Here is a 24,145-nt window from a genome sequence, read left to right as displayed (position 1 = left end):
TGATGACCTAACTGTTGATTTTCCCCAAGACCTGTAGGAATTTAATACTCTTAGTGTATTTATTTCTTCGTTATCTTTCACTGAAATTTTTCAATTAGTTAAAAAGTGAAAAGCAAGTGAGAACACAGAACAAGTGATGGGTAACTGATGAGTCTCAGCCACGGTTTCATAAAAAAAAAAAAACAATTTAAGAGCAGTTTTAGCTTCAGCTAATTTCTGCAAGGTTTCTGAAACTGAAAAGTCCCATTTTATTTGTGTAACCCCTGCTTTCTCTTTGGTATAGAAAATTACAAACACATCCCATTTGTCTCTTGAGAACAACTCTGCATTTCTTACAAATTATCCAGGCAGTGACTGATGGGCTGTTTAATGCTGTACACCTTGTGTGGGTCTCTGTCAGAAAATTAATTGTCTGTACCTAAGAAGACAAGAAGTATTTCCCTAATGTAGCCCATTTTCTCCAGATCAAATTGAAATGTACAGAACACAAAACTGCAACAGTTTTGTCATCATTAGTCAAAACACCTCTGTCACAGAGGAAGAGAATTGGCTTCAAAGAAATTAATAATCTCCAAAGAAATCAATAGCTTGGCCTCATAGTAAATTCACAAGCAGCTCTTCCAGAAGTTACTAACGGAAAACTGTATTTATGCAAAATGCCAACAAATCTGCTTACAAATGAGAGAAATGGAAAAGGGAGGAGGGAAAAAGAAAGAAGAGAGGCCTGTTAACATATACATGTTTCACATACTACAAGAAAGGATGTGGTTCCAACACACTTAGGTGACAAATACACACTTTCAAATTTAATTTTGATATTTTTCTAAATGAGCTTCCATCTCCAAACCCCAGCACTTGCTGTAAGGAACAACATTCATGCTTAATACAGAAAAGAGAAGGGAAAAGGCTTTTTTGAAAAATATAATGAGAGAGAATTAAATGCAAGACATAAGAGCTAATTAAGCTTTGAAGCATGAGTAACAGTAAAGCTTCATGTTGTATTAGAAATGACGTTTCAGGACAAGGACATAAAATTAACTCACAAGCTGGTCAGAAGTGAGTCGAAGTGATTTTTTGTAACTGATTCCAGACAATAATGAGAGATGACTGGAGTTGGTTTGTAATGACCCAAGGTTTTGTTTGGCTGCTCTAGGATCTTCATCACTTGAAGAAGATTCATCTTTCATTCTGGAACATTGCACACACAGAAAATGATGTTATCATGTCAGTAAATGCATCTCAGTATCCATTAAAAATGCATTAACAGTGAGTCACCAAATAAGTCACTGATTCTCTGATACCAAGTACTGTCTCACAGGAGGTCATTCACATCATGAGTTTTAATACATCAATGAAGTACCAAGCTTTCATTCACACATCATCCATTATTCAAACTTGGATTGTTATGGGCAAGTGAATGGCTATAACAATAATTTTCATTACTTCAATTTAATGAATATAAATTAATGTGCTTTATTAACTCAAAAATCTCATAGTGATAAAAAAATGATACGCATTAGATATTATAACTACAAAAAATCCTCTGTTCTCAGGAAAAGAAAGAGGCACTTTTTAGGTTGGCTTTCTCTCTCTTCTCTCCTCCCTCAAAGAATTTAAAAATTCATTTTAAAAAAATACAGGTTGCGGGAATTTCATTGTACAAAATAATTCCTCCTTTTATTTCAATGAACAACTTCAGATAACTGCATTATTCTTTTACAGGATTTCCAGGATCACCCCGTTCAGAATACAATGATGAAAAGTCACAAAAACCTGAGCTCCCTCACACTCTTCTGCTTAAACACACATTGGTATAATTACTTTTGTTTTGCTACAACCATCTTTTAGAAACTTGTTAAAGGTAATCTTCCTCAGAAAGAAAGTTTTCCTGCAGTAAAAAAAAATCTATCACTGTAGGTGTAAGTAAAATACTCTTTTAGATCCTATAAATCTCGTCTTTAAAACAATCAGTATTTGGCCTCTTATTTCAATCACACCTGGATATTGTTTGAAGTTAGGAAGTCTTGACCCAGTATCAAGCTACTGCACGTCATGACTAGCAACATTTGAAAGCCTATGTTATCCTTTGTGACATCTGATCACAAAAGCTTTACTCAACATCCCACTTGTCATATTTTGCTTGCAAACAATGAATTTTTAATGAGAGACTTCTAAGGCCAGTTAAAATTTAAACAAAGTATACCAGTTTCAGAATCTAGTCTGCTTGAAGTCTTAATCCCACTTTAAAGCTTATCTTTAAACAACCATGTAAGAAACAGACCTATATGTCAATTGTCATCCTTAAAAAGAAAATCACCCTTTCCAATTTATTCTGTGGTTCTCAGTCTCAGAGAAGCAATAGAGACAACAACTAATCTCCTACAGAATGAGGAATCCTCCTTACAGCACATTTGCCTGGACTGCAACTGCTGACCACCAGAAAGAATGACAGCTTTTTGTTTCAGAAAGGTGACCCCTGAACCTCACTTAACAAGCATAAAGCATACTTGAATCTGGCCCTTTTCAGCTGTAACTGCAGCCAGCACACAAACAAGCTGCCTTTCCCTTAAGATGTGCATGCACAGAAGAGGGGCAAGGTAGGAGAGCTCTCCCTGGCTGACTCATCCCTCCAAAGCAAGCTAAAGCTGATCTTATGGAAGCCCCCAAGGTGAGATTCTGGCTATACAGTATGATTTGTGAGGAACACAAGAAGGAAGACACTTCTGCAATCCTCAAAAGAATTAACAGACAATCATGACAATTGCCTTTGAAAAACACTCTGGAAAGTCCCTTAACTTTCCAAAATATGCAGGAACCAATTAATTTTTCAGGCCATAAATTTAAGTAAATCAAATATTTTAGCAACTGGGATCTGACAACAGCATGGGTTCATCTATGATATTCCCTTAAAAACTCTAGAAAAATACACATAGCTTTGGAGAACTGCTCCAACTACATTTGTTTCCAAGGGGCTGGAATGTGTGTCCCAGAGCTGCCAGCCAAACCACAGAAATGCCAGAGTGCACTCACAAGGTCTGCAGCCTGGCATGGGTAGGGCCCTCCTATCTCCACTTATGTGGTGCAATGAGTAAAAAATTAAAAGTATTTCATTGACACAGTATTTCTTTGTTCAAATAAATGAGGTAACTTGCTTTCATTTTTAAACGGTAACTCTTGCTTATTTTAGGTATAGATGATTTTGGGGGTACCTGTTTGCCCTGCTCATCTGTGAAGAGTCTTCTGTAAGTCCACTCTCATTCATGCCTTGCTCTGGCTTTGTTTCCTGTAAAAATACAAGTATGGGTAGCTGAGCATCTCCTGTTGAGCAGAAAGCAAATGTTTTTAGAAAAATATTCGAAAATCAAATTCTGCCTTGTACAGACTTGCTAAAAATCAACAGCATGTTTGTTTCTTTTGTATGAACTACACAGTTCATACATCTCAAACAGCTAGATTTCACCTGAAAAGCAAAGTACGGCCTTGGAGAAGGAAAAAAAAACCCTACAAATTACCTTTCATAGAATCATTAAAATCTTTAATCAGTAAAACATTCCAAACTGCTCTTGAGTAGATGCTGAACACAATCAAAGTCATTCTACAAGATTTTTAAATAGTAAATAGTTCAACTTTAAATAGTTCCATTCAAAGTTGCCACAGCTCATGAGATAACCAAATACTTCAAGAGTAAATTCTAAAACTTCAAACAACTATAAAACTAAAATCTCATGCTTTGCAGCCCATAACCACAGATCAGTACAATGGTTATTTCATGCAAGGCTAAAGAAATTCTTGACAGAGGCACAACCATAAAATTGTATTAGAAGTCATTTTCTCCCTTCAAGTACTAATGCTTCAGTAGTATAAATTAATATGAAGAGGTTTTACTAGCCAACTTTAAAGATTAAATATGTCTAGACAGGAGATCAATATTTCACATAAAGCTTTGGTTTTTCAGTTTTCTAATGTTCATCCATGACTTTAAGATTGTTACCACAAACTTTTAATGCTCTGAAAAAAACCTCAGAAATACTTTCAAACCAATATAGTCAGTTTTCCATCTTAGGTTTTGCTTTTTACAGCTCACACTACTCAAATATGTCTGCTTTTCAACTATCAAAAGAAAGACGCAGAAAGGCAGGTAATCTGTGTGAAAACTTTAAATTGGTGACACAACTCTTTGATTCTAGGTTCCCAAACAGAAATTTAATACATTAGATAATACTGTCTCTGATTTGTGTAATGAAAATAAATGCAGAACCAAAACTCTTCAGGCAAATGTTTTAGGTAGGGTCTGACCCAAAGCTTTCTGAAGTCAAAACAAATCAGACTTCAGACAGTGTTTAATGTGTATATTCTCAGTCAAGCTGAATACCAAGCTACTCTCTGAAGTAAAGTTCTGAGAGTTGAATATGCAGATATCAAGCCTTCCCACTGAAACCAGAAGGAAACTCTGCTTGCTTCTTCAACTTACCTCTTTAATGGTGCTGTTCCTCCCTCGCCATGAAAACCACCACCTTCCTCCTTTTTTGGGCATCTTGTCCCTCATTATAGATTCCACAGTCGCCTGTGATAAATGGATGGTAACATAAAAAAGGCCAAAAATAAAGGACAACCTGACATATGTAAATGAAAAAGTACTGAACACACAATTTTAACTGATAATAAATAGAATAAAAGTAAACATACTGTCTGAGGACCATAAATTCTACTAAAGCAAAATCTAATGGTATCCAGAGCTGCTCTGAAGTAACTTAAGCATGAATACTTATGGTATTTTTAAAAAGAAAGTGAAAAAGAAAGCAAATCAAAGAAGAAAAAAAGCATAAAGAGATATTAGTATAATGTCTAGAATGGGGAACCTACTAAGTTATTTAGTACAAATGATATCAAAAATATATATATAAAAAAAGAAAAATATCACTTCCTGCAAGAGGCATCATGCAAAACAGTAACCAACTGACATGCAAGAGAGTTATTTATAAAGTTCATATTTAATCACCAGCTTAGAAAAAATCAAAGAAGTTACTAGCTTGTATGAGTTTATGAAATATGAGTCTATGAATTATCATGCCATGAATTTGACTGAAAATGTTAAAATTGTTTCTCTTATAAACCTTTTCTACTTTTCACTGCATACTAGACACCAGTAGAGAAGTTTCTTTCAATATCCATAATGACTGGAGCCTTATGTATTGTAACAAAGAGAGCTGAATTCTTTCACTCAGAGAGAAGCAACAGATGAAACAGAAAAATATAACAGTAAAAGTGGCCACTGGGTTTGGTACACCCTAGAACAGCATGGCCACTGTATTTCTGAGATGACAGCTTCCACTGCAAGCAACGTCACCAAAAGAAAGCTGTGATGTTGATTAGTGACTTTAAAAAACATAAAATTCTAAGAACTCTTAGCAGTTCAGAGAGGGGGCTGTGTTCAGATAATGTGGAGAAAAATCGATCCCTTTTATCACTTTTTCCATAGGCTTTCTTCACTATATTATCTAAAGTATATGAGAAAAAAAAGAAATTTCAGAGGAATAAAGTTGAGCTTTTCAACAAAAAAGAAAAACAGGGAGCAGATGGAGTTACTGAGAATGGAGTGCCACCAGTGAGAACAACAGCTACAATTTAAGGAGATTCTCAAACATGTCAACAATTTCAAGCAGATGTCCTATACACTTTTAGTGGGGGAATTCACATGCTTACAATTAGATGTGCATTTAAGTGCATTTTACACAATATAAGTGATTTTTTTTTTGCAAAAACTTTAGGTTTCAATCACTTCATAGACTCTGTTTTAATGAAGTATCTTAGTGTTTAAATTCCTTAATTTCATTACTACTGCAAATCAAAACTCTAAGTAACAAGTCATGAAGAAAACCAGTAGGATGACTGGTAACATAAATGATTCATTTTAGTTTCAGAGATACAATAAACCAATTAAACCTTTCCAATCATACAGATTGTTCCAACTATAAATACAGGCTTCTCCACTAAATTAAAACTGCACTCTCTAGAAAGTTATCAGCATTCAGAATATAAATTAAACACTAAAAAACTTAAATAAATTGAATTTCACCCTCATAGGAGATTTTTCACAACTGATAATCTATATGAATAATGGCATAAGTATAATGCTGTTGAAAGAATCGGCATCTCCAGTAACATTGTGGAAAAATATTTTATAACAATTCTTCCCATTTATCTATTCTAGGCAAAACCCAAGACATCTGGCTCATGCTTTGAAGTATTTAATTTAAAATGCAGTTATCTTACATTATTTTTATTGCCACAGAAGATCCAATGAGCCCCTATCAAGGTCTGAATCACACTGTGGGAACACTCAACAAATAGAGAGTAGGATAACTATGAACCTTTGGTGGGCATTTGAGTTCCATGGGATGAATCCCACCTTTGATGATTACTAGAACATGTGGAGTAACGCACAAAACATCTGGCTCTGTAACATCTTTGAAATTCAAGCCATGTTTACCAGATACTTGGGACTTTTAGGTTCAATTTATTTTACACCGGGGTGCTACCATTCAGCTGCACATGATTGCATACAGAAGTGGCACTAAGAAAGAAACACTGGCAGAAAGTAGTCTGGCCTTTTAAGAAATTTTTAGTCCACAGTCATGGCAACAGATAGCACTTGAATTCACACAGAACAAACCCAAAGACATATGAAGTGCTGCATATGGCAGAAGGAAAGTTTATGTACCAAAATTTATTAAATCCATGGCTAACCAAGACACAAAATAGCACCAGCAATGACACTAATTTTTTATATACATTTACAGTATTTCTGTCATGAACACCTACATGGCACCAGGTGATGTGGAACTGAACTACCTTCTTCAGCAAGTTCATATAAGCCAACATACACAGCTGTCACACAGTCACAGCTATCTGGCACTACCTACGTGAGTTATGAACAACCAATTGGGAAACAAAAATCTAGCAAGCTGCAGGCCTTCCTCATCTAGCAGTTAAAAGCTTATTCACTGAGGTTATTTATATTTATTTAATAATATATGCTGTATACACATAAAATGAAAAGCAAACACCGAGTATTCAGCTACAGCAAATACTAACATGGGTCAATACAATTTATGTTTATAATCCACATTAATGAAGTAAAAAAAGTTGTTTTCCTTCTTCAAAATAGTTGTAATAACTTTAGCCTAGCAAACAAACACTATTCACAGACCAAACTTAGTCCTTGTTTAGCCCATAGCATAAGACAGATGAATGGTTATGTGTTGGTAGATTTTACTAATGTGCAGATTCTCTTGTTGAACAACCCATTTCCCTCCCTTGAGAAATGGCATAATTTTAAAACTCCTCCTCTTACCAGCCTTGCTGTTCAATCTCACCTTTGGCAAAGGTTTCTGGAATGCCTGCATTGCCAGCAGAAGGGGACCAGCTGTTGTCCAGTTGTAGTACCTGGGCATGCAAGAGAGACAATTACTGCATTTTGAAATCCCAAGGTCCCAGTTCACAGTCTACCTAGTATTCACCACCTGTCAGGTTAAAGCCATGAAGCACAGGTAAAATCCTGGCCTGCACTAGTAATAACAGACCCATCTTATTCCACAGCATGTTCACAGGTATTTACAGCATGTATATTTCAGGGTATGCAACACAAGCTAGGCCTTGAGTAGAAAGGGTATTTGTCACACATTCCTCAAGTTATCATAGACTCACAGAATGGTTTGGGCTGAAAGGGACCTTAAAGATCATCTAATCCCAACTCACCTGCCTTGGGCAGGGACATCTTCCACTAGACTGACCTCAGACCACAGAGAGGGTCAGGTATGAGGCCACAGCATCCACAATACAAACTATCACCTGGCACACCAGCCTTGCATGAGCCATGCCTGTGACTAAGGGTAGCCAAACCTCTAAGTGCAGCACAAAGCCATGATCTCTCCTCTAACACTGTTTGCCAGGTCAAGGAGCTCTTAATTAAAGAATCCCCCAAAAAGCTGCATCTGGCATAGGCCACAGCAGAGCCCTGCTGCCAGCAATATAAACATCCAAGATAATGTCTTAGCCTTGCAGAAATGGAAGTCTCATACTCAGTAGGTGAAATTTGACAAGTCTTGAAAAGCATTGACTCTATGGAGGCAAATTAGCAAAATATTCAGTATACACAAAAAAGCTGCTTGGTACTGAGTGATTGCAACCAGACTCACATATCCCTGTAAATATTAATTATTCAAACTGGCTCAGGGCAAGCCTTAGCAAGTTCACATCATATTTCATTTTTACTTCATCAATTGAATGTGAATACCATTAGCATTTAATAGCAGCTTCTTGAAATTCAAATTGTGTCAGTTAGCTGTAATAGGTCATCTGAAACTGCTCTTTACTTTCAATTCAAAGAAGAAAAGGTAACTAGAAAGACCTGAATTCTCTAGGGGGTTGACTCTTTCTGGATGAATCCAAACTACAAACATTAAAAACCTGGTTTTCAGCTACAGTTATACTGACACAATGCACTGAAGTGACATAGAAGTGTCTTTGTTACAATAGTAATTTTTTCTGAAATATACTTACTTATTTCCAATCTTAACCACAAGGTTAGGGTCATCAATGATAGCAGGATTGTCCACAAATTGCTGATATGTTACTGCATGTTCTAAGAATTCTTCTGTGCGGGGGAAAAAGTTACATTTGTAAAGCATGCATTTATAGATGCCTGGGACAGGCCAACCTAAACCTCTTAGCACCTCCTAGACACATCAGTTTCACCTTCATTGGGAGGGTGCTGAGATTTAACTGCAATATAGAAGCAAATTGTTCAGAGACTCTCAATCTCAGAAGATGATGAGGGTTTCTTTGTTTCCTACTGGGTGTCTTTCCTTTCAAAACACAGCCTTAAGTGAAGGCTCAGGGATGGAATTATGAAGGAGGAAAATCTCCTTTTAGAAAAGTTATGTAATTTACAAGTGATTCAAATGATAATATGACTCAAGTCAGTATATTTGAAATGTTTTAGTAAGTAGCCTCTGAGCAGCAGTCAGTATAGTATCAGGCTCATATGATTTTATGATGCCACATTACTGCAGAAAGTGCAAGTCTTAACCCATTTATCTTCACATTATGCCACTGGAAGTTTAGGGCACAGAGTATTTGTGATTTATCTGAATGTTACACAGGAAACTGCAGGTAGGGCAGGAACTCAGGTTAAGCTTTTCAACTCCCTCTCCTCATGTCCCCATTTATAGACCATCCCTTTTATTCCTGACTCCAACAGCTGTGAATTTCCTGGCTATATACTGCACTAAATGGCAAAAGTACCATTAATATTACTGTGATACAAAACAGCACTATCAGGAAGTAAAAATACCTATAACATACTTTCAAAAATTTTCATATACAGTGGATTGTTCAAATGTGTTGAAAATCCTCAGTCCTATGTGAGTCTACTATCCTAAGCACGAAAAGCTCTAGGAAGTTCATCATTACGTGGCCAGTATTTATCTTCTCAACACAGCGCTGAGCACAGCCACAGGAGGGCTCTGCAGCCTCAGGCTGGGAAGCTCAAACCCAGCTGCCAGAATTGCGTGTCTGCAATTCACAGTCTCATCCTGTACCTTTGGTTATCTCTTTGTTCTCAGTAAGGCCTCCGCAGAGAGAAATGGCAATGGAGGGCAAATCCCGAATTCCATCCGAGGTGCTCTCAGCTCCACTGTCAACCCCTGAGCTGCCGACAGACTGCGGCGAGTGGCTGGCTGACCGCAGCCCCGGGTCAGCCGCGCTCTTGCTTTGGACATTGTCCCCGCTGGAAAAGAAAAAGCAGGAATTCAGCCTTCATGTGTTCATTCCCAAATTCCCTCCCTTCCACAAGCACTGTTTATAGCTGATACATAGGAAAGGGGGGGAAAAAAAAGAAAAAAAATTGTTTAAATTTTACAGCAAAAAAAAAACAAAGTAATATAGGCCTCATCTGCCCTCAAATGTTAGATTGTTTCTACTTACTTGTCTAAACTAGGCATGTATAATTATAGCTTCACTTATTTACAAGAGCCAGGAAAATAAAACAATAAACTGTATAATCTTAGTAGACAAAATAATGCTACGATAAGCAGAGTTTATATTAGTAGAATTATTCCCACACAGGAACAAGAATTAGCATATTAGTTTATTATTTAATTTATATTAATTATATAAACTGATAGCTAAACCCAAACAAACAATGTGTATGTTTGAGTATTTATGTGTCATGTATATATAAATAAAACACTCCACATGTAAACTACTAGGATTAAAATTTTAAGAAACAATAAATCATTATACCTAGTTAAAATCTGATGTGATCATTATTACAAAGTGCAAGCTCAAACTCTGCTTTTCACTCCAGATTCATATGAATGCGTTTGAAAAGGAAATTTTCAATCCAACATTTTCCCCATATAACTCATCCTTCACAGTTTTATTGAAATGTTAATACTACAATAGCTGACTTAAAGCAAGAAAAAAAAAAAAGCACACAAGCTACTTTGCTTGTTACTCAATAACTTGTCAAATGACTAGTTGATGTTGAAAGAGAACTATAAATGTTGAGAGAGGACTATAAATGTTGCAAGAGGCTCTAACAGAGATCAGAACAAGCTGGAAATTGTATGTTCAGGGTGCAATACTTTCGTATGTAACTGTCATGCATCTTCCAAAAATTATTTTCTCACAATAATATTTATAGGTGATCAACCACAGCAGAGCAACATTATAGCAAATAATTTTCTGCTAATACTGTTAACAGTAAGATATGTTGTTCCTGGTAATAAGTCAGGACATGAGCATAAATATATCCCGAGGCCAACTGCTCTCCCAGGACATGTGAGTAACACTCCCAAACATCAGTGTATATTACATAACCATCCACAATCAATAGATGATGTTTAATTGACCAAAACACAAAACCAGCTGCAAGCACACTTTTCAAGCCCAAATGCAGCACCTTCCAAAAGTTCTAATATTCCTCTCCATGGAATTTTACTTCCCTTCTGCCTTCATCTCTGCTTGAACCCTAAAAAGGAGGTCTTATCTGTTTGGCAATGGAGAGTTTGATCTAAATATGGAAGGTCACAAAAGCTCTTTAAAAAGTAAAAATATAAGAAAAGGACTTTTACTTTTTGGGGAAATAAAGTGCAGCAACTTCTGGATCCATGTCAGTGAGGTCATCTAAATAGACACCATCAGCACCAAGATGCCGGCTCCGTTTGTCTGTAAGGGACAGAAGAAATAAGCCTATTATCTTTTTCTGAGTAACGATCCAGAGGTGTTATTACAGTTTAGCCATTCATTTTAAAATTGAGAAACCAGACAAGTTGTAACAGTTCGTGAATGGTATTTGTACAAAATGATACTGCCAAAAATTTAAAAAACAAGTTGCTTTATATACATTGTTCAAACTATGAATTAACAAAATGGGACAGCAGAGGACTATTTTTGAGACATACCAAAGGCTCCCTATCCCAGACAAAACCACTGGGAATCAGAAGTCAGTGGTCATCATAGAAAAACAGAAAAGGAATACCTTCTAAGTATTTGACAGGCCTATTATCACAGTATGGCAGTCAGAGCATTTGATCTCTGAGAACTAATTTTCCATCCCCCCTAGCAAAAGGGAAATGACAGACTAAAAACACAGTCACTAACACACTGTAACTGGCTTGTTATGGAGACAACTCACTTTTGAGCACGTGCACCTGATGTGTTGTATGTGCACATGAGCCATCGCAGGGGACAACACTCCCCTTCTAGGCCTGTCACTGGGACCAACACAGACCACTGCTGTCCTGCTGTTTCCAGTACATCTAGACAAGTAACCTCTGTAAGGCCAAAACCTAATATGGAATTCATTCTCAAACCCACAGCTTCTCACTGAACCAATTTCCAACACCCAGCATCACAAAAGCAAACAGAAAAATCTATACAAGAACCGACCAGTAAGCAGAGAAACACGTCATTTTTTGTTTTCAAAGACAGTGGAATGCATGGGGAAGAGGCCAAGAAACTTTTATGTTTACTGATTAAAAAGAAGATGTACAAACCAGACTTATATAGAGCTTACATTATTATAGAATAAGCAGTGCTCTAAAGCAGAACATTTGTGAGCAAATAAATTTCATGGGAAGACTGTAAAACTTGTTCTATTGTTATAAAATACCATGGATATAGAACCCAGAAATGAGGAAGTAGAAAAGCAGATGGAGTTATATTTCACATACTCAGGACAGGACGTACCACACAGAACTGAAAAGCATGTGAAAGAAAAGCACCTTATTTTATGGCAAATTTGTTGTATGTGCAAAAGACATACTACAACTTTGCACTAGAGCAGAGAGTTTCCACAATTACCAGCAACACATAACTCAGGTGAACCAGCAGATCTACAATGTGCTTGTAGAAAAAAGTCAAATCCCTGAGTCCGTCAAATGTGAACAAAATTGGAGCAAGTTTTGGAGTCTTGCTCATATGCACAGAGCTGCCAAAAACCTCTAATACCAAGGAGAATCTTCTGTCTAATACATATCTCGTGTGAACAGCTTGATGCCCAATGCAGGTTTTGAAGGCTCATTCCAAAGCTTACTCCTTTCCTGATCTGAAAGCTCCTTCAGGGCATGGATAAATTTATATGGCAAGAAGATGCTTTATCACCATGAAATTTGAAGACAAAATCATACATATAAAAGTGCAGGATCAACAGCTTTACCTTTCTTTCTGGAAGGGGAATCCGTCTTGGCAGTTGGTTGGGCTGAGCAAGCTGCAGCTTGTTTTATTTCTTCATTTGCAGGCAATGGGGGTTCAGCTGCTCCTGGTGACTCTGTCTCTGGCTTATTTGTCTCAGCTGGCAAGGGCTCACTTTCATCAGCAGTTGCTGCATCTGCTTGTCCAAGGGCAGGCAGAGGAGACACTGTGTTAAACTCCTCTACAGGAGAACTCTGGATGACCCGAAAGTGAGTGCTCTCAGAAGGACTGACATCTGCCACATTGGACTCCTTTGCTTTGAGCAGAGAAGTGGCCTGTGAGGAAAATGAAACACATTACCATAAGAAAAGCTCTTAATAAATCCAATAGCCAGAGTTTAACCTGTTCTGATCACTCAGATTGTCAAGATGACCAACTACAACAGAAAGCCACCACTAACTGAGATAGAGACTTCAATATGCAGAAGACCTCTCTGCTGTGTGTTTGTGAAAATTCATTTGCATCTTAGGGTCAGGAAGCATTTTTTCTGCAATGTGCTCTACAGTCTTCATTTTCCATTCACCTACACCTCCCACCCTGTCTTCCTGTGAAAATCCTGGCTTTCCCTCGGAAGGCAATCCCGACAACAGAAGGTAGTACCGACTAGAGTCCTTGCACAATCAGGATGCTCTCAGGCACCAGGACACTGTCCTTCATCTGTACCCTAGATTTCAATTTTAAATCACTTTACAGGAACAATTCCAGATCTCTGAGTGTGGGACAGGGAGTGCTCTTACAGAGGGACAGAGTGGAGCTGAACTACAGTAACAGCTGCACAGCTGCTATAACCTTCATGTCATAGCCAACAAACAACTCTTACATGAAGTTCAACAGCATCCAAAGTATAACTCCCAGTTCAGGAATGGCTAGATCACCTCAGAAAGCTTGGCTAGGGACACAGACTGCAGAGAGAAAAACCTCTGGGAGTAAGATCTGCAATACACACCAGGGTGTGTTGACTGGTATAAAAAAGATATGCCTAAATCTCCTCAGAGGAAACCCTCCATTCTAGACTGCAAATGCCAATTTGAAACTCCTGCATGGACCTGTGCACTCAAACCAGTTCTCTTTGAGAATGTAGCTCCCAATTTTCTTGTAAAACATACAAGGAGGTGAATAGTGCAAAGGTGATCAGAGCGCTGACCACTGGCATATTAAAGAAGAGGCCAGAGCTCCTCTGAAGAAATTACAAATTGTGAATTCCCATGCCTCCTTTTTTCACTAACTACCAGCAGTCAATTAAAGATAAATTACAATAGTGCCATTATAATTCTGATGCCATCACCAGAACACAGAAATCTTCTTTCTGAACAGAATACCCACTTCCCTGCCCTCCAAAGCAGGAATTTTTCCTCTTTATACTGGGTGTTAGCCCATCTCTCCTGCAGTCCATTCTGCAGAGAAGCCATCCTTTCAGATGGTGCCAAACTCTGCACCATCCCAGCCCCCACAGTCACAGTATTCCACTGAAACCTGACCTTCATTTCCCATATCCTGGTGCAGGTGTAAACCCTAAGCCTCCCCTTTCTTGTGTGAATGCTGACTCCACAGGAGCTGTCACAAGGAGCCAGCCAGCACCTGACCAACCTGCAGTGTGGGCAGCTGTCCACAGTTTCTGTGCAGCACTGGAGACAATGCTGCTGGCATGCTGCAGATCCCACACCTAACTGGGACAAATGGCTCCAGGAGGAGTCAGGCACCAAGCCAGTCCTCTCAGCCAAGAGAACAGCATACCTGCACATCCAGAGATACAGAACTGCAGGCGTCTCTGGATGCTTTTGTACTCAAGCAACCAATTTTAATTTTTGTGAATCATACTGCTAACACCAAGCACCTAATTTCCATCTGAGACCATTTACAAATTTCAATAATTTACCAAGGGACACTGGGTTTGATATTTTCTGTTTTTTAAGTTTCTAACTGTTACAACACTGGGTCTCAGGTACTTCATTTTCTACTGTATATCATCAGTGTTGAGAATATCCATACCATAAGGTACTTTCCTATACCTCCTACAGAGCCAGATTAAATTCTTTTACATAAAACACTGTAATTTTATGTAAAACCAGGATCCATTTCTAAGCACACATGCCCTATTAAAGCACAATAGATGTTAGCAGGAATTAAAGAACCATTGTTGGATACCTTTGCAGCCTGGGGTAGCTCTCCCCATGCCCAGTGCATGTGGGGATTATCCTTCAGTCCACTTCTGTCCGTAGGTTTACTGACTAATTCTGAGTCACTTTGAGGAGTAGGAGGACGTGAATCTGATTGGCTAAAGCAAAACAAGCAAAAAATGTTACAAAAGCAAAGGTAACCACAATGCACTAAGCACTTTCCAAACTGATATCCACCAACACAAAGAACTGAAAACTGAAATAATCGAGGGCCAACTGAAAGTATGAAAACATAGAAAAATGGTTTAAACAGTTCAGGATCCTCTTACGCTGGCATTCAGAGGTCTCATCCCTTTTTCAGTAAGTGCTGTCAGAGAAGTAGGATTTGAAAAGCTGAAAGAGATTGAACAAGAACAGTGCACCTGAATGTTTCAGGAGAATTTTTGGTTTTCTGTGTGGAAAAAAGAATGGACATGGTACCAGCAGCAGCAGATGAACAGATGTTAGTATTGTTATAGCATATGCAAAGCTCACTTGCATTAACAAGTTACCTCATCCTAAGTAATAATTTAATCTCAGGAATCCCATCAACTCCTTTCTAACTTGTTCAGTTCTACCACTGGATGAATGTTTATAAGGAAAACAGCAGGAGAGCTACACAAAAAATTTGAGACCTTTCAGTTCAAACATATTTAACTGTTTATTTTGATGATTACTTGATAATAAATACTTAATTAGTAAATGATCAGCTAGTAGCATATTTTTAATGTGGTGAAGTCAAGAACGTGATGTCAACTCAGTCATTTATAAATAATGAATCACTGATTTCAAGGACAGAAGGAAAAATTCAGATTATCTGCTCTGCCTTTCTGCATAACACAGGTCATAGAATTTCCCCCAGAACCTCCTGAACAAAGCCTGCATTTTTTACATGAGCCATAACCTGTCTTGGTATATTCATCCAATCCTGAATTAAAAACTAAAAGCAACAAAAGAATCTACAACATTCCTAAATCAAAGGTCCAAACCAAGTTACCTTTATTCTCAAACACAAAAGGCTTCCATGTCATGAAGTGCCTAACCCAGTGAAGTTCAACAAAGTCAAGTGCATCGTGCTGTGCCTGAGTCGAGCCAATGCTATTATACCGGCTGAGCAGAGAATGGACTGAGAGCAGCCCTGGGAAGAATTATTTGAGGGTGTTTGTGGACAAAGAGCTGTGAAGGTGGTGAGGAACTGGCACAGGTTGTCCAGAGAAGTTGTAGACTCCCCACCCCTGAAGACCAAACTGGATGGGGCTCTAAACAACCTGGTCTAGTGGAAGGTGCCCCTGCTCATAGCAGGGGAGTTGGAACAAGATAATCATCAAGGTCCCTTCCAACCTAAACCATGTAGTGATTCTATAGTTCTGTGAAAGAACAAAACTGGTTTGGATATTCAGTTTATTCAGAAAAAGATAAAGAATAACTCAAACATGAAGAGTATCTGTAAAGGTAGAATCATAGAATGGTTTGGGTTGGAACAGACCTTAGAGATTATCTAGTCCAACCACCCTGTCATAAGACCAGGTCCCTCAGTGCCCCATCCAGCCTGGCCTTGAACACTTCCAGGGATGGGGCATCCACAGATTTTCATGGAAACCTGTTCTAGTGCCTCAACAGCCTCACAGTGACGAATTTCTTGCCCAAAGTCCAAGCTTTCAGTTCAAAGCCATTACTCCTCGTCCTGTCACTACCTGCCCTTGGAAAAGTCCCTCTCCCTTTTAGGTACTGAAAGGTACTCTTAAGCTTCCCTTTTCCAATATTCTGTAGAGCCAGCTGGTAGGGAATTCACTGATCACAGGAAAATAATTACCTCACATTCAAATCTGAAATAACAGCAACCTAATTATCTACATCATTCACTGTTTTCATCTATGCAATAATATACACTTGGAATATGGACAAACACTAGGACTTTTTAGCTACAGATACTTATGTTACCTAATTAAACTATAAAATTTATAAGCCATAATTTTAGGGCCTAAGAATTTCAAATTTTTATCAGTCCTTAGGATATAACCCACAATTTGACAGATAAAAGAATCAATACAATGCCATTTTTAAAGTATTTTCAAGTTCTAAGGATTCAAGAAATGCCTGGTGGGTTTTTCAGCAACTTCTAAATCTCCCACTAAACAGTTTGTAGGATTTGCAGTATTTTCCATACTTATAGGCTTTATACTTTTCCATCCATTGAAATCTTGGAAATCAGGAGCTTGAGCACTTCAGAAAATCTCAGCAGGCAATAATGCTCCTTCTGCTGCTTTAAGCCTAAACCATCTAGGTTGAAAAAAGCCTTGTCATTTCATATCTTACTTAACCTGTGCACTACAAACATTTTAACCTTCAAGACACCTATTGTTTACTTAGAAAAATCTCCAATCTGGCCTTTTTCAGCCCAAGTTCACTTACTCAGACAACCTGAGAGAATAGATGTATTGCTTCAGTTTGGGTAGAACCTCTGCATTTTGCAGTAGGAAAACCAATTTGGAATGGAGGGGAACCTGGTCTTCTCCATAATTTGCCCTGAAAATACAGTTAATTTGTGCACACAGCTGACAGGGGAAGAGCTGTTACTCAGCACCGTGATTTATATTCTCAGAGACACAATGAATGTACCGGAAATATGGCACTTGAATATGTGTGTGTGTTAAAGCAGGCAGAGTTCTGCTCTGTGAAGGTTCTTGCTGCAAAAGGCTGCCCAATGACCTGGGTTTGCCTCAGGCTGAACTGTGTCTTGCAATTCCTGTGTCCTTAAGTTATGCACTGACTCAGCCCAGCTGAAATTTCCTTGCCTTGCACAGATTGCTGAGATACTGCAGATCAAACCAGAGCCACCCATCCTGTCAACAGTGCACAAGAAGGAAGGGAAACTTCAGTTCAGTCATTTAGATCAGCATCTCTGATTCACATCCCGTAGATGCTGAATATTTGTGTCACAGTCCTATGTATTCCTTGACAGCTATGATTGCACTTGATCTAATCCAATGTCAAAGAAGAAGCAACTTGGCCTGTAGTTGGCAGTTCTGCAATAAAACACCACAATGATCTTTGCATTGTTCTCCACTGGAAGCAAAGAGATCCCTGAGGAAGCAGCAGTGTAACCTGAGAAAAAGTTCTGTCTCGTGTGTACACAGAAAATACCTGTGAAAAGATAATCAGAAGGAAAGCAGCCTATGTCATGCACATGTCACAGCAATGACTTAGAGCCTCTGACCTTCCTCTTAGGTGGCCATAATAGCATTCCTTATTTCATATAGAGGGAAAAAATTGCTGAAAGACACACCAAGCATTTCTTATTTCAACAGCTGCAAACACAGAGCCTCACTCAGACAAGTTGCTACAGCACTTTAGCTGTCTATCTAGAGTGTAAGACAGGTGAACTCCAGAGCAAAGCTCATGGAGCCATGCAGAGCACATCACTGCTCCATCCCAACCTGTGTTCCTGCCCTTCCTTGCAATGAGAACATGCAAAGGAGAACAGCTTTGAGTATCCCAGAATCTCACTTTGACTTGGTGCTGCAACATTGTCAGGTTAAAGAGAGCCGACCCAGAAGCTGGCAAAACCTCAAAATTATCAGTTTTGATACAGGCTTAGGCACTAGTATGCCAACTATGTTGATATAAGCAATGAGCAATTAAGCCTGATTTATTATTCCAAGCTTTTCCAGCATTAATGGAGAATTGTAGAGGTCATATTCTACTACTTTAAATTTTTTAACTCCATTGCTGTCACCTCTCTGCACTGACTTAATGGAGTGAAAGAGCTTGACTGCAGAATCTTTAGACTTCTTGAATTTAAGATAACACAAATGTGTCTATGTCCACTTTTAGCTCTGTAGAAAAGAGGAATCCTACAGTACAGCAAAGCCTTAGTGTCCTAATCCTTAACCAAGATCCCTAATCTGCTGTGTCATCTTTACCCTGCAAGGTTATCCTCCAATGCAATCCAACATACAGAAAGTCTTTCCCCCTCCAAACCACGGAAGAAAGGAAGAGAAGTCTTCTTTTGGCACTGGGCCCCTCCAATTACAAGATCTGCATTTCTTACTGCTCACATAATCTCCAAGGCTTTTGTTTTGCTTTTATTTCAGCAGTCCATGCACAAGCAAACAACTCAGGAAAACCATGGGGTAAAAATGTCATCAAAATATATACTGATTGTAAAAAGCTATGTGGAAATGTCAGTCTTCAGAGGAATGAATTCACTAGCTAAGTTCTTACTTTTGGGGGATTTTATCATCTTAATGAACTTGATTTTTAACCCAGGCTCTCGCTGACCTGATTTTGTATCAGCCATCCTTTTTCAATGGATGATTCATCAAGGTATTGTATCTCTACTCAATGCCCACATAGAAGCAAGCAGAGGAACTCCAATGTCACTTCCAAAGTGGGCTAGCAATAAATACAGTGATAATTTTGTTGAATTTAACATAGTCTTGACATGTTAATAGTGTACTGATGTATTAAAAGGATTAAAAAGCAGTACAGAAAAGAGGAAGGACAACTGTTCTACCTGTCTGGAAGAGAAAAGTGAGAAGATTGTTGAGGACAAGAGTAAGATAGGCCTCCATCTGCTGGAACAGTAAGGAGAGAGGTTTGCCCTGTACAACCTATAGCCTTACTGGGCAGCAGAGCATGTTGGGAGAAAGAAAGACAGGGTGTCATTATTCACAAGTGCTGATTAATTTAAACTCTTTGTGCATTAGTTACACAAATGCTGAATTTACATCAGGAGTTTTCAAAATCCAGGATACTGCAATCAGGAAACAAACAGAACATACAGTTCCAAAAGCCATGGAAAGGGCAGGGTATTGACAAATGCTATCAGCAGCCTGGTGAAGCTAATCACATTAAGCTTTACAGGCAGTAGAGAAAGTTTCTTCCAGAATGCAATTCAAAACATTTAAATTTAGCCCTTGCCCTGAAATAATCTCCTCACACTCCCTTCCTCTGCCCCTCAACTACAGAGGCAGGACATTGAGATTAGACTTCTTAGGATAAGGTCTTGTGAATATTGCTGCACTCCAGCAGTCTGCATGGAGGACATGGAGCACACGTGCATGGGGGCACACACACACAGATCTAACTGCAATCACAGTGCCATGCACATGAGGCAGAAAGTTGTCCCTTTTTGACAGACAAAAGAAGGGAGGTCCAATTCAAACTGCTCTGTTTTGACATGAAACGTATACACGTGCACACAAATACACATACAGAAAAAAGTAAGCAAATTCCTGTATGTGTTCTTTTCATACAGTACATTTTTCATGTCTATATTAAAAGTGACATGAAAAGCTCATATTCTTAATCATTAAAAAAAAAAATCTTATTTTATATATCAACTCCAATCTGGCAAATTCTTAAAAGGATTGCACTCAAAGTACTGAAGACTTATAGACCTACATTTACTGAAGTCCTTACAGGGTGTGTAAGGACTTCAGAGAAATATTCAAATTTCGCAAAACATTCATGCTGTCTACAGTATTCATATGCAAACAGTGGCATTAATAGATAAAAGCATTCTTCAGAATTTGTGGACCTGCATTTGTATGTATGCTTTTGTTGCATCAAGGACAAAGCCACGCTGATGTTTTGGAACACTATCTTATTGCAAATATAGAAAGCATTCATCTAATAATGGTCAGTGACCATGTTTGATATCAAAACCTTTAGTAAGACTTCATATAGCACTGGCATAGAAGACACTAATGGGAAAACTAAAATTAGGGTACTATCTAGAACTGTACTATCAGAAAAAGTACCTTTGAAGAGGTGACCATTCTCCATCTGAATGAGGGTAAGGTGCAGACTGAGAAAGCACAGAAACTGCAGGAGCCTTTATGTCAGATACATCATCAACAAACACATCTGGAATAGGGATCCTAAACAAGGTGAAAGAAGTGACATTTTAAAAACATACTTAATTACTGAATTGTCATATACATCAGATAAAAAACCCTATTGCAGAGAAGAATTAGTATAACCTGAACTAAAAGGAAATAGATAAATGTTACCTGATTCAAACCATCTAGTTTGTAACATCGCAGAGAATTCTTTTTATGCTTTCAATGTAATTTTCATTACTTTAATTACCAACATTCCCAATAGCAAGTCCCTAAAGCTTTATTCTTAAAGTAACACCTTCATCAACCATATATTCTGACTTAGAAATTAATGCTAGAAGGCATGGACTGGAACAGTGAACCAGGGTTCCATTATGTATCTTAATTTTGCTGCGATACCTTGAATTGTCCAATGGCTCTTTTTCTTCCTCTGAGCTAATCTCTATGGGAAACATGTCTTCATCTTCTGACGTGTCTCCATGTGTGTCTTCTCTTTTTAAGCTGTCTATTTTATGAGTTGACTTCCTCCTCTTCTTCCTCCTTTTTTTCACAGAGCTAGAGACTGGAGATGTTTCAGTAGAAGGCTGGGATCCAAGGGCTTGGGGCGGGACTTGTGAGGATGCATTGGTGTCCAGGTTTCGTATCCTGTCTATGGAATTCCTCTTCAGCTGGGATTCCATTAAAGCAGTCCCCTCAGACAGAATGGGAGATGTGGAGAGATGATAAGGAATTACCTCCTGAAAAATAAAAAATTCAAACCATGAAACATGGTTCTTTCACCAGTCATACAGCTGGTTCTAAGACCTATGCACAATTACCAAAATCTAAGTTATTTACTCCTCAGAAAAGTAACAAAGATTAGACAGCTGGATGCTCATTATGCTCCCATGGCATATGGAAATTTTTCCATAGCTGCATCTCCTTAGACAAATGAGGGACAATACTCTCAATACAGAGCATCCTCTGAGCATCTAATATTGGCCAGTTTATGGCATAAGTCTCTGTCCGCCTCATGTAAGATACAGAGCAGAAACAAAATCTTAGTTTAGAACCTGAACATTTTGTAAGATCCAATTCCCCTTCACAACAGAGATGACAGACAGTAGTCAGATAGGTCAGTGGTTTATAACTAGGTCACACAAACACCCTGCTATTCAATCATATACAGACATCTCTAGACATTCATGGAAGTATTTCCAGCAGTTTTCAGTCACCAAATAACTGCTAGCACACATAAAGATACAGATATGCACATTCACAAAGCTGTCACCTGTAACTAGTAATATCATACTCAACACAGGAATTTAAAAACTCATCCTACTCTGCACAGTGACAAAAATTATTGGGGATATCTGAAGAGAAATGCCTGCAAAAATTTTCTTACCTTACATTACGTGTGGACTACTCAAAGTTAGTGCAACCATAACTTATTTGGACTAGTATTTAACTACAGCTCAACAGCAGACATTTTCATTTAAATATAGCTCCATGTCACAGTTGAGCAGCTAGCAGAGTAATGAAGGCACCAGTTCTCAGTGGCAAGAAGGAATGACCTTTATTGTTTTGATTTCATCATATATATAGAGTTTTCAAAAGTCACCCAGATTGGTCGGTCAGAAGCCTTCCCCCAGGCCTGATTGGCCAGGCCTGCACCGTCCAAATTCTGGGACACCGTTCCAATAACATCCAAACTTTATCTTTATTTATAAAACACAAGAAGAATTCTCATGGGAAAAGCCTGTGCTAGCCACAGCTCCACATGAATAATAGTTGTGAGATCACATTTATGGGGGCACTAGAATCAATGTGTGCACAGATGTTTACAGAGCATGTGCACTTTTACTGGCAGTCTGGTGCATATGTTCAAATTAAAGATTTCTGCAAAAAACAGGCCCCTGGACATTAACCTCTTGCACACAACTTTGAAGCATGTGAACTCTGTATATGCCATTTCTGTTCACACACTGGCATGCATGTGATTTCTTTCTCACTTACGTGATCACCTTTAGCTTTTCCAAATCTCAGCAAATCAAAAAAAAAAAAAAACCAAAGTACCACCATAGCATTAAATTTCCATAGCAGAAAATTGTCCAGAAACATTCAAAACCATCAAATGGGTAAAAGTATATTTTCTCAACATGATTCCTAAACTCAAAACTGACTCTGAAGACGGATTTTAAATTAATTAAAAGTAGTTTTGGCTCTTACCTGATCATTATCCATCTCCTGCACAAAAAAGGCCTCCCCATTGTCTCCTAGTTTCATGTGCAAATCTACAGCCTCTCCATTAATTTCTATGTCAACCTGGAAGGAAATAAATATATTCTCATATGAAAAGAAAAGTTATTTTAGGTACACAGTTCCTGTTCAGCTGTCCTGCTGCTGGCATTGGGCAAATGCTTCTCAGGGAAGTGTAGGAAACCTTATAATAAACACAAAATAGTGACCTTCTGTTTCTTTCCAGTACCCCTTCACAAGGCAATCAATTATAAAAATGTTTTTCTCACTCATTCACCTCATTGATATCTTGCTCCTCTACTCAGAAAGGTTTATAGTCATTACATAAGGTCCTGAACCTTTTTAAATATAATTCTGCATGCTTCACTTGCCACACAAGTACAGTTGCTCTTTTAACTCATAGCCTATTTTTGAATTGTGCAAGAAGTACTTCCAAATGCAAATTCTTAAAATGTTGTCTTTCAAAACTCATTAAAGAGACTTTTCTTCACACTATGAGAAATACAAATAACAAAAATAATTTTACATTCCTGTTTCTTCCACACATTCATCTTATCACTGTACAGCCCTAATTATCTCCACTTCTTCTCAGGAGGATCTTCTCTCTTTGTTGACACCCATGCTTGCCACCAACTCCATTTTCACTGAAAATTTTTTGAAGACTTGCACAAGTCTACGTTTATGTTATATTTCAGGACACAGCACACCATTGGCACAGTAATATTTTTCAACTTTTACCTATCGTAAATATTGGAATTTCTTTCTGATCTAAGTAGGAATTGAACAATGTCCAGGCTGAATTTAGGATCTTTCTGCTGAAAATTCTAGCCACTTTAGAGCCTAGACTATAAGTAGTTACAAATTACTTCCTAAAATCATCTGTCACACTGGTAATTTCACATCTGATACACTCCCAGATCACTCAGCCTGGTTATTTATTTCAAGGTCCTCACTGGTTTTTCTACCTTCAATTAACCTCAAGGTTCTATTACCTGAAAATATTACTTCCCTAATACCTCCCTTTTTGGAATTATCATTGAACATGTCAAAGAAAGGGTTTTAATAGAGTCACTAATGAAATCTAGAAAAGGCTCAAATAAGCACATTCAAAATTTTGCTTTATTGAATATAAATGTAACAAATTTC

At 38.1% G+C, this 24,145-nt stretch overlaps 1 protein-coding gene across 6 annotated transcripts in view; it reads right to left on the bottom strand.

The window, feature by feature from the left end:
* The window catches only part of LPIN1 (lipin 1), an 80,187-nt gene that overhangs the window by 14,066 nt on the left and 41,976 nt on the right, over positions 1–24,145 (bottom strand). For all 6 annotated transcript variants that reach the window (XM_085056873.1, XM_085056868.1, XM_085056870.1 and 3 more), the window contains 12 exons: positions 22,970–23,065; positions 21,161–21,498; positions 20,681–20,800; positions 14,905–15,034; positions 12,725–13,034; positions 11,139–11,232; positions 9,603–9,790; positions 8,563–8,656; positions 7,377–7,446; positions 4,472–4,564; positions 3,210–3,283; positions 1,044–1,188 (listed from right to left, as the gene is read on the bottom strand). In XM_085056873.1, coding sequence (XP_084912999.1) covers positions 1,044–1,188; positions 3,210–3,283; positions 4,472–4,564; positions 7,377–7,446; positions 8,563–8,656; positions 9,603–9,790; positions 11,139–11,232; positions 12,725–13,034; positions 14,905–15,034; positions 20,681–20,800; positions 21,161–21,498; positions 22,970–23,065 — 1,752 coding nt within the window. The remainder of the gene's footprint in view (positions 1–1,043; positions 1,189–3,209; positions 3,284–4,471; positions 4,565–7,376; positions 7,447–8,562; positions 8,657–9,602; positions 9,791–11,138; positions 11,233–12,724; positions 13,035–14,904; positions 15,035–20,680; positions 20,801–21,160; positions 21,499–22,969; positions 23,066–24,145) is intronic.

Source organism: Lichenostomus cassidix, chromosome 3, assembly GCF_008360975.1.
Source record: "Lichenostomus cassidix isolate B80296 chromosome 3, HeHo_3.0, whole genome shotgun sequence".
Classification (NCBI taxonomy): Eukaryota; Metazoa; Chordata; class Aves; order Passeriformes; family Meliphagidae; genus Lichenostomus; species Lichenostomus cassidix.
This window is presented reverse-complemented; position numbering and strand designations above follow the sequence as displayed.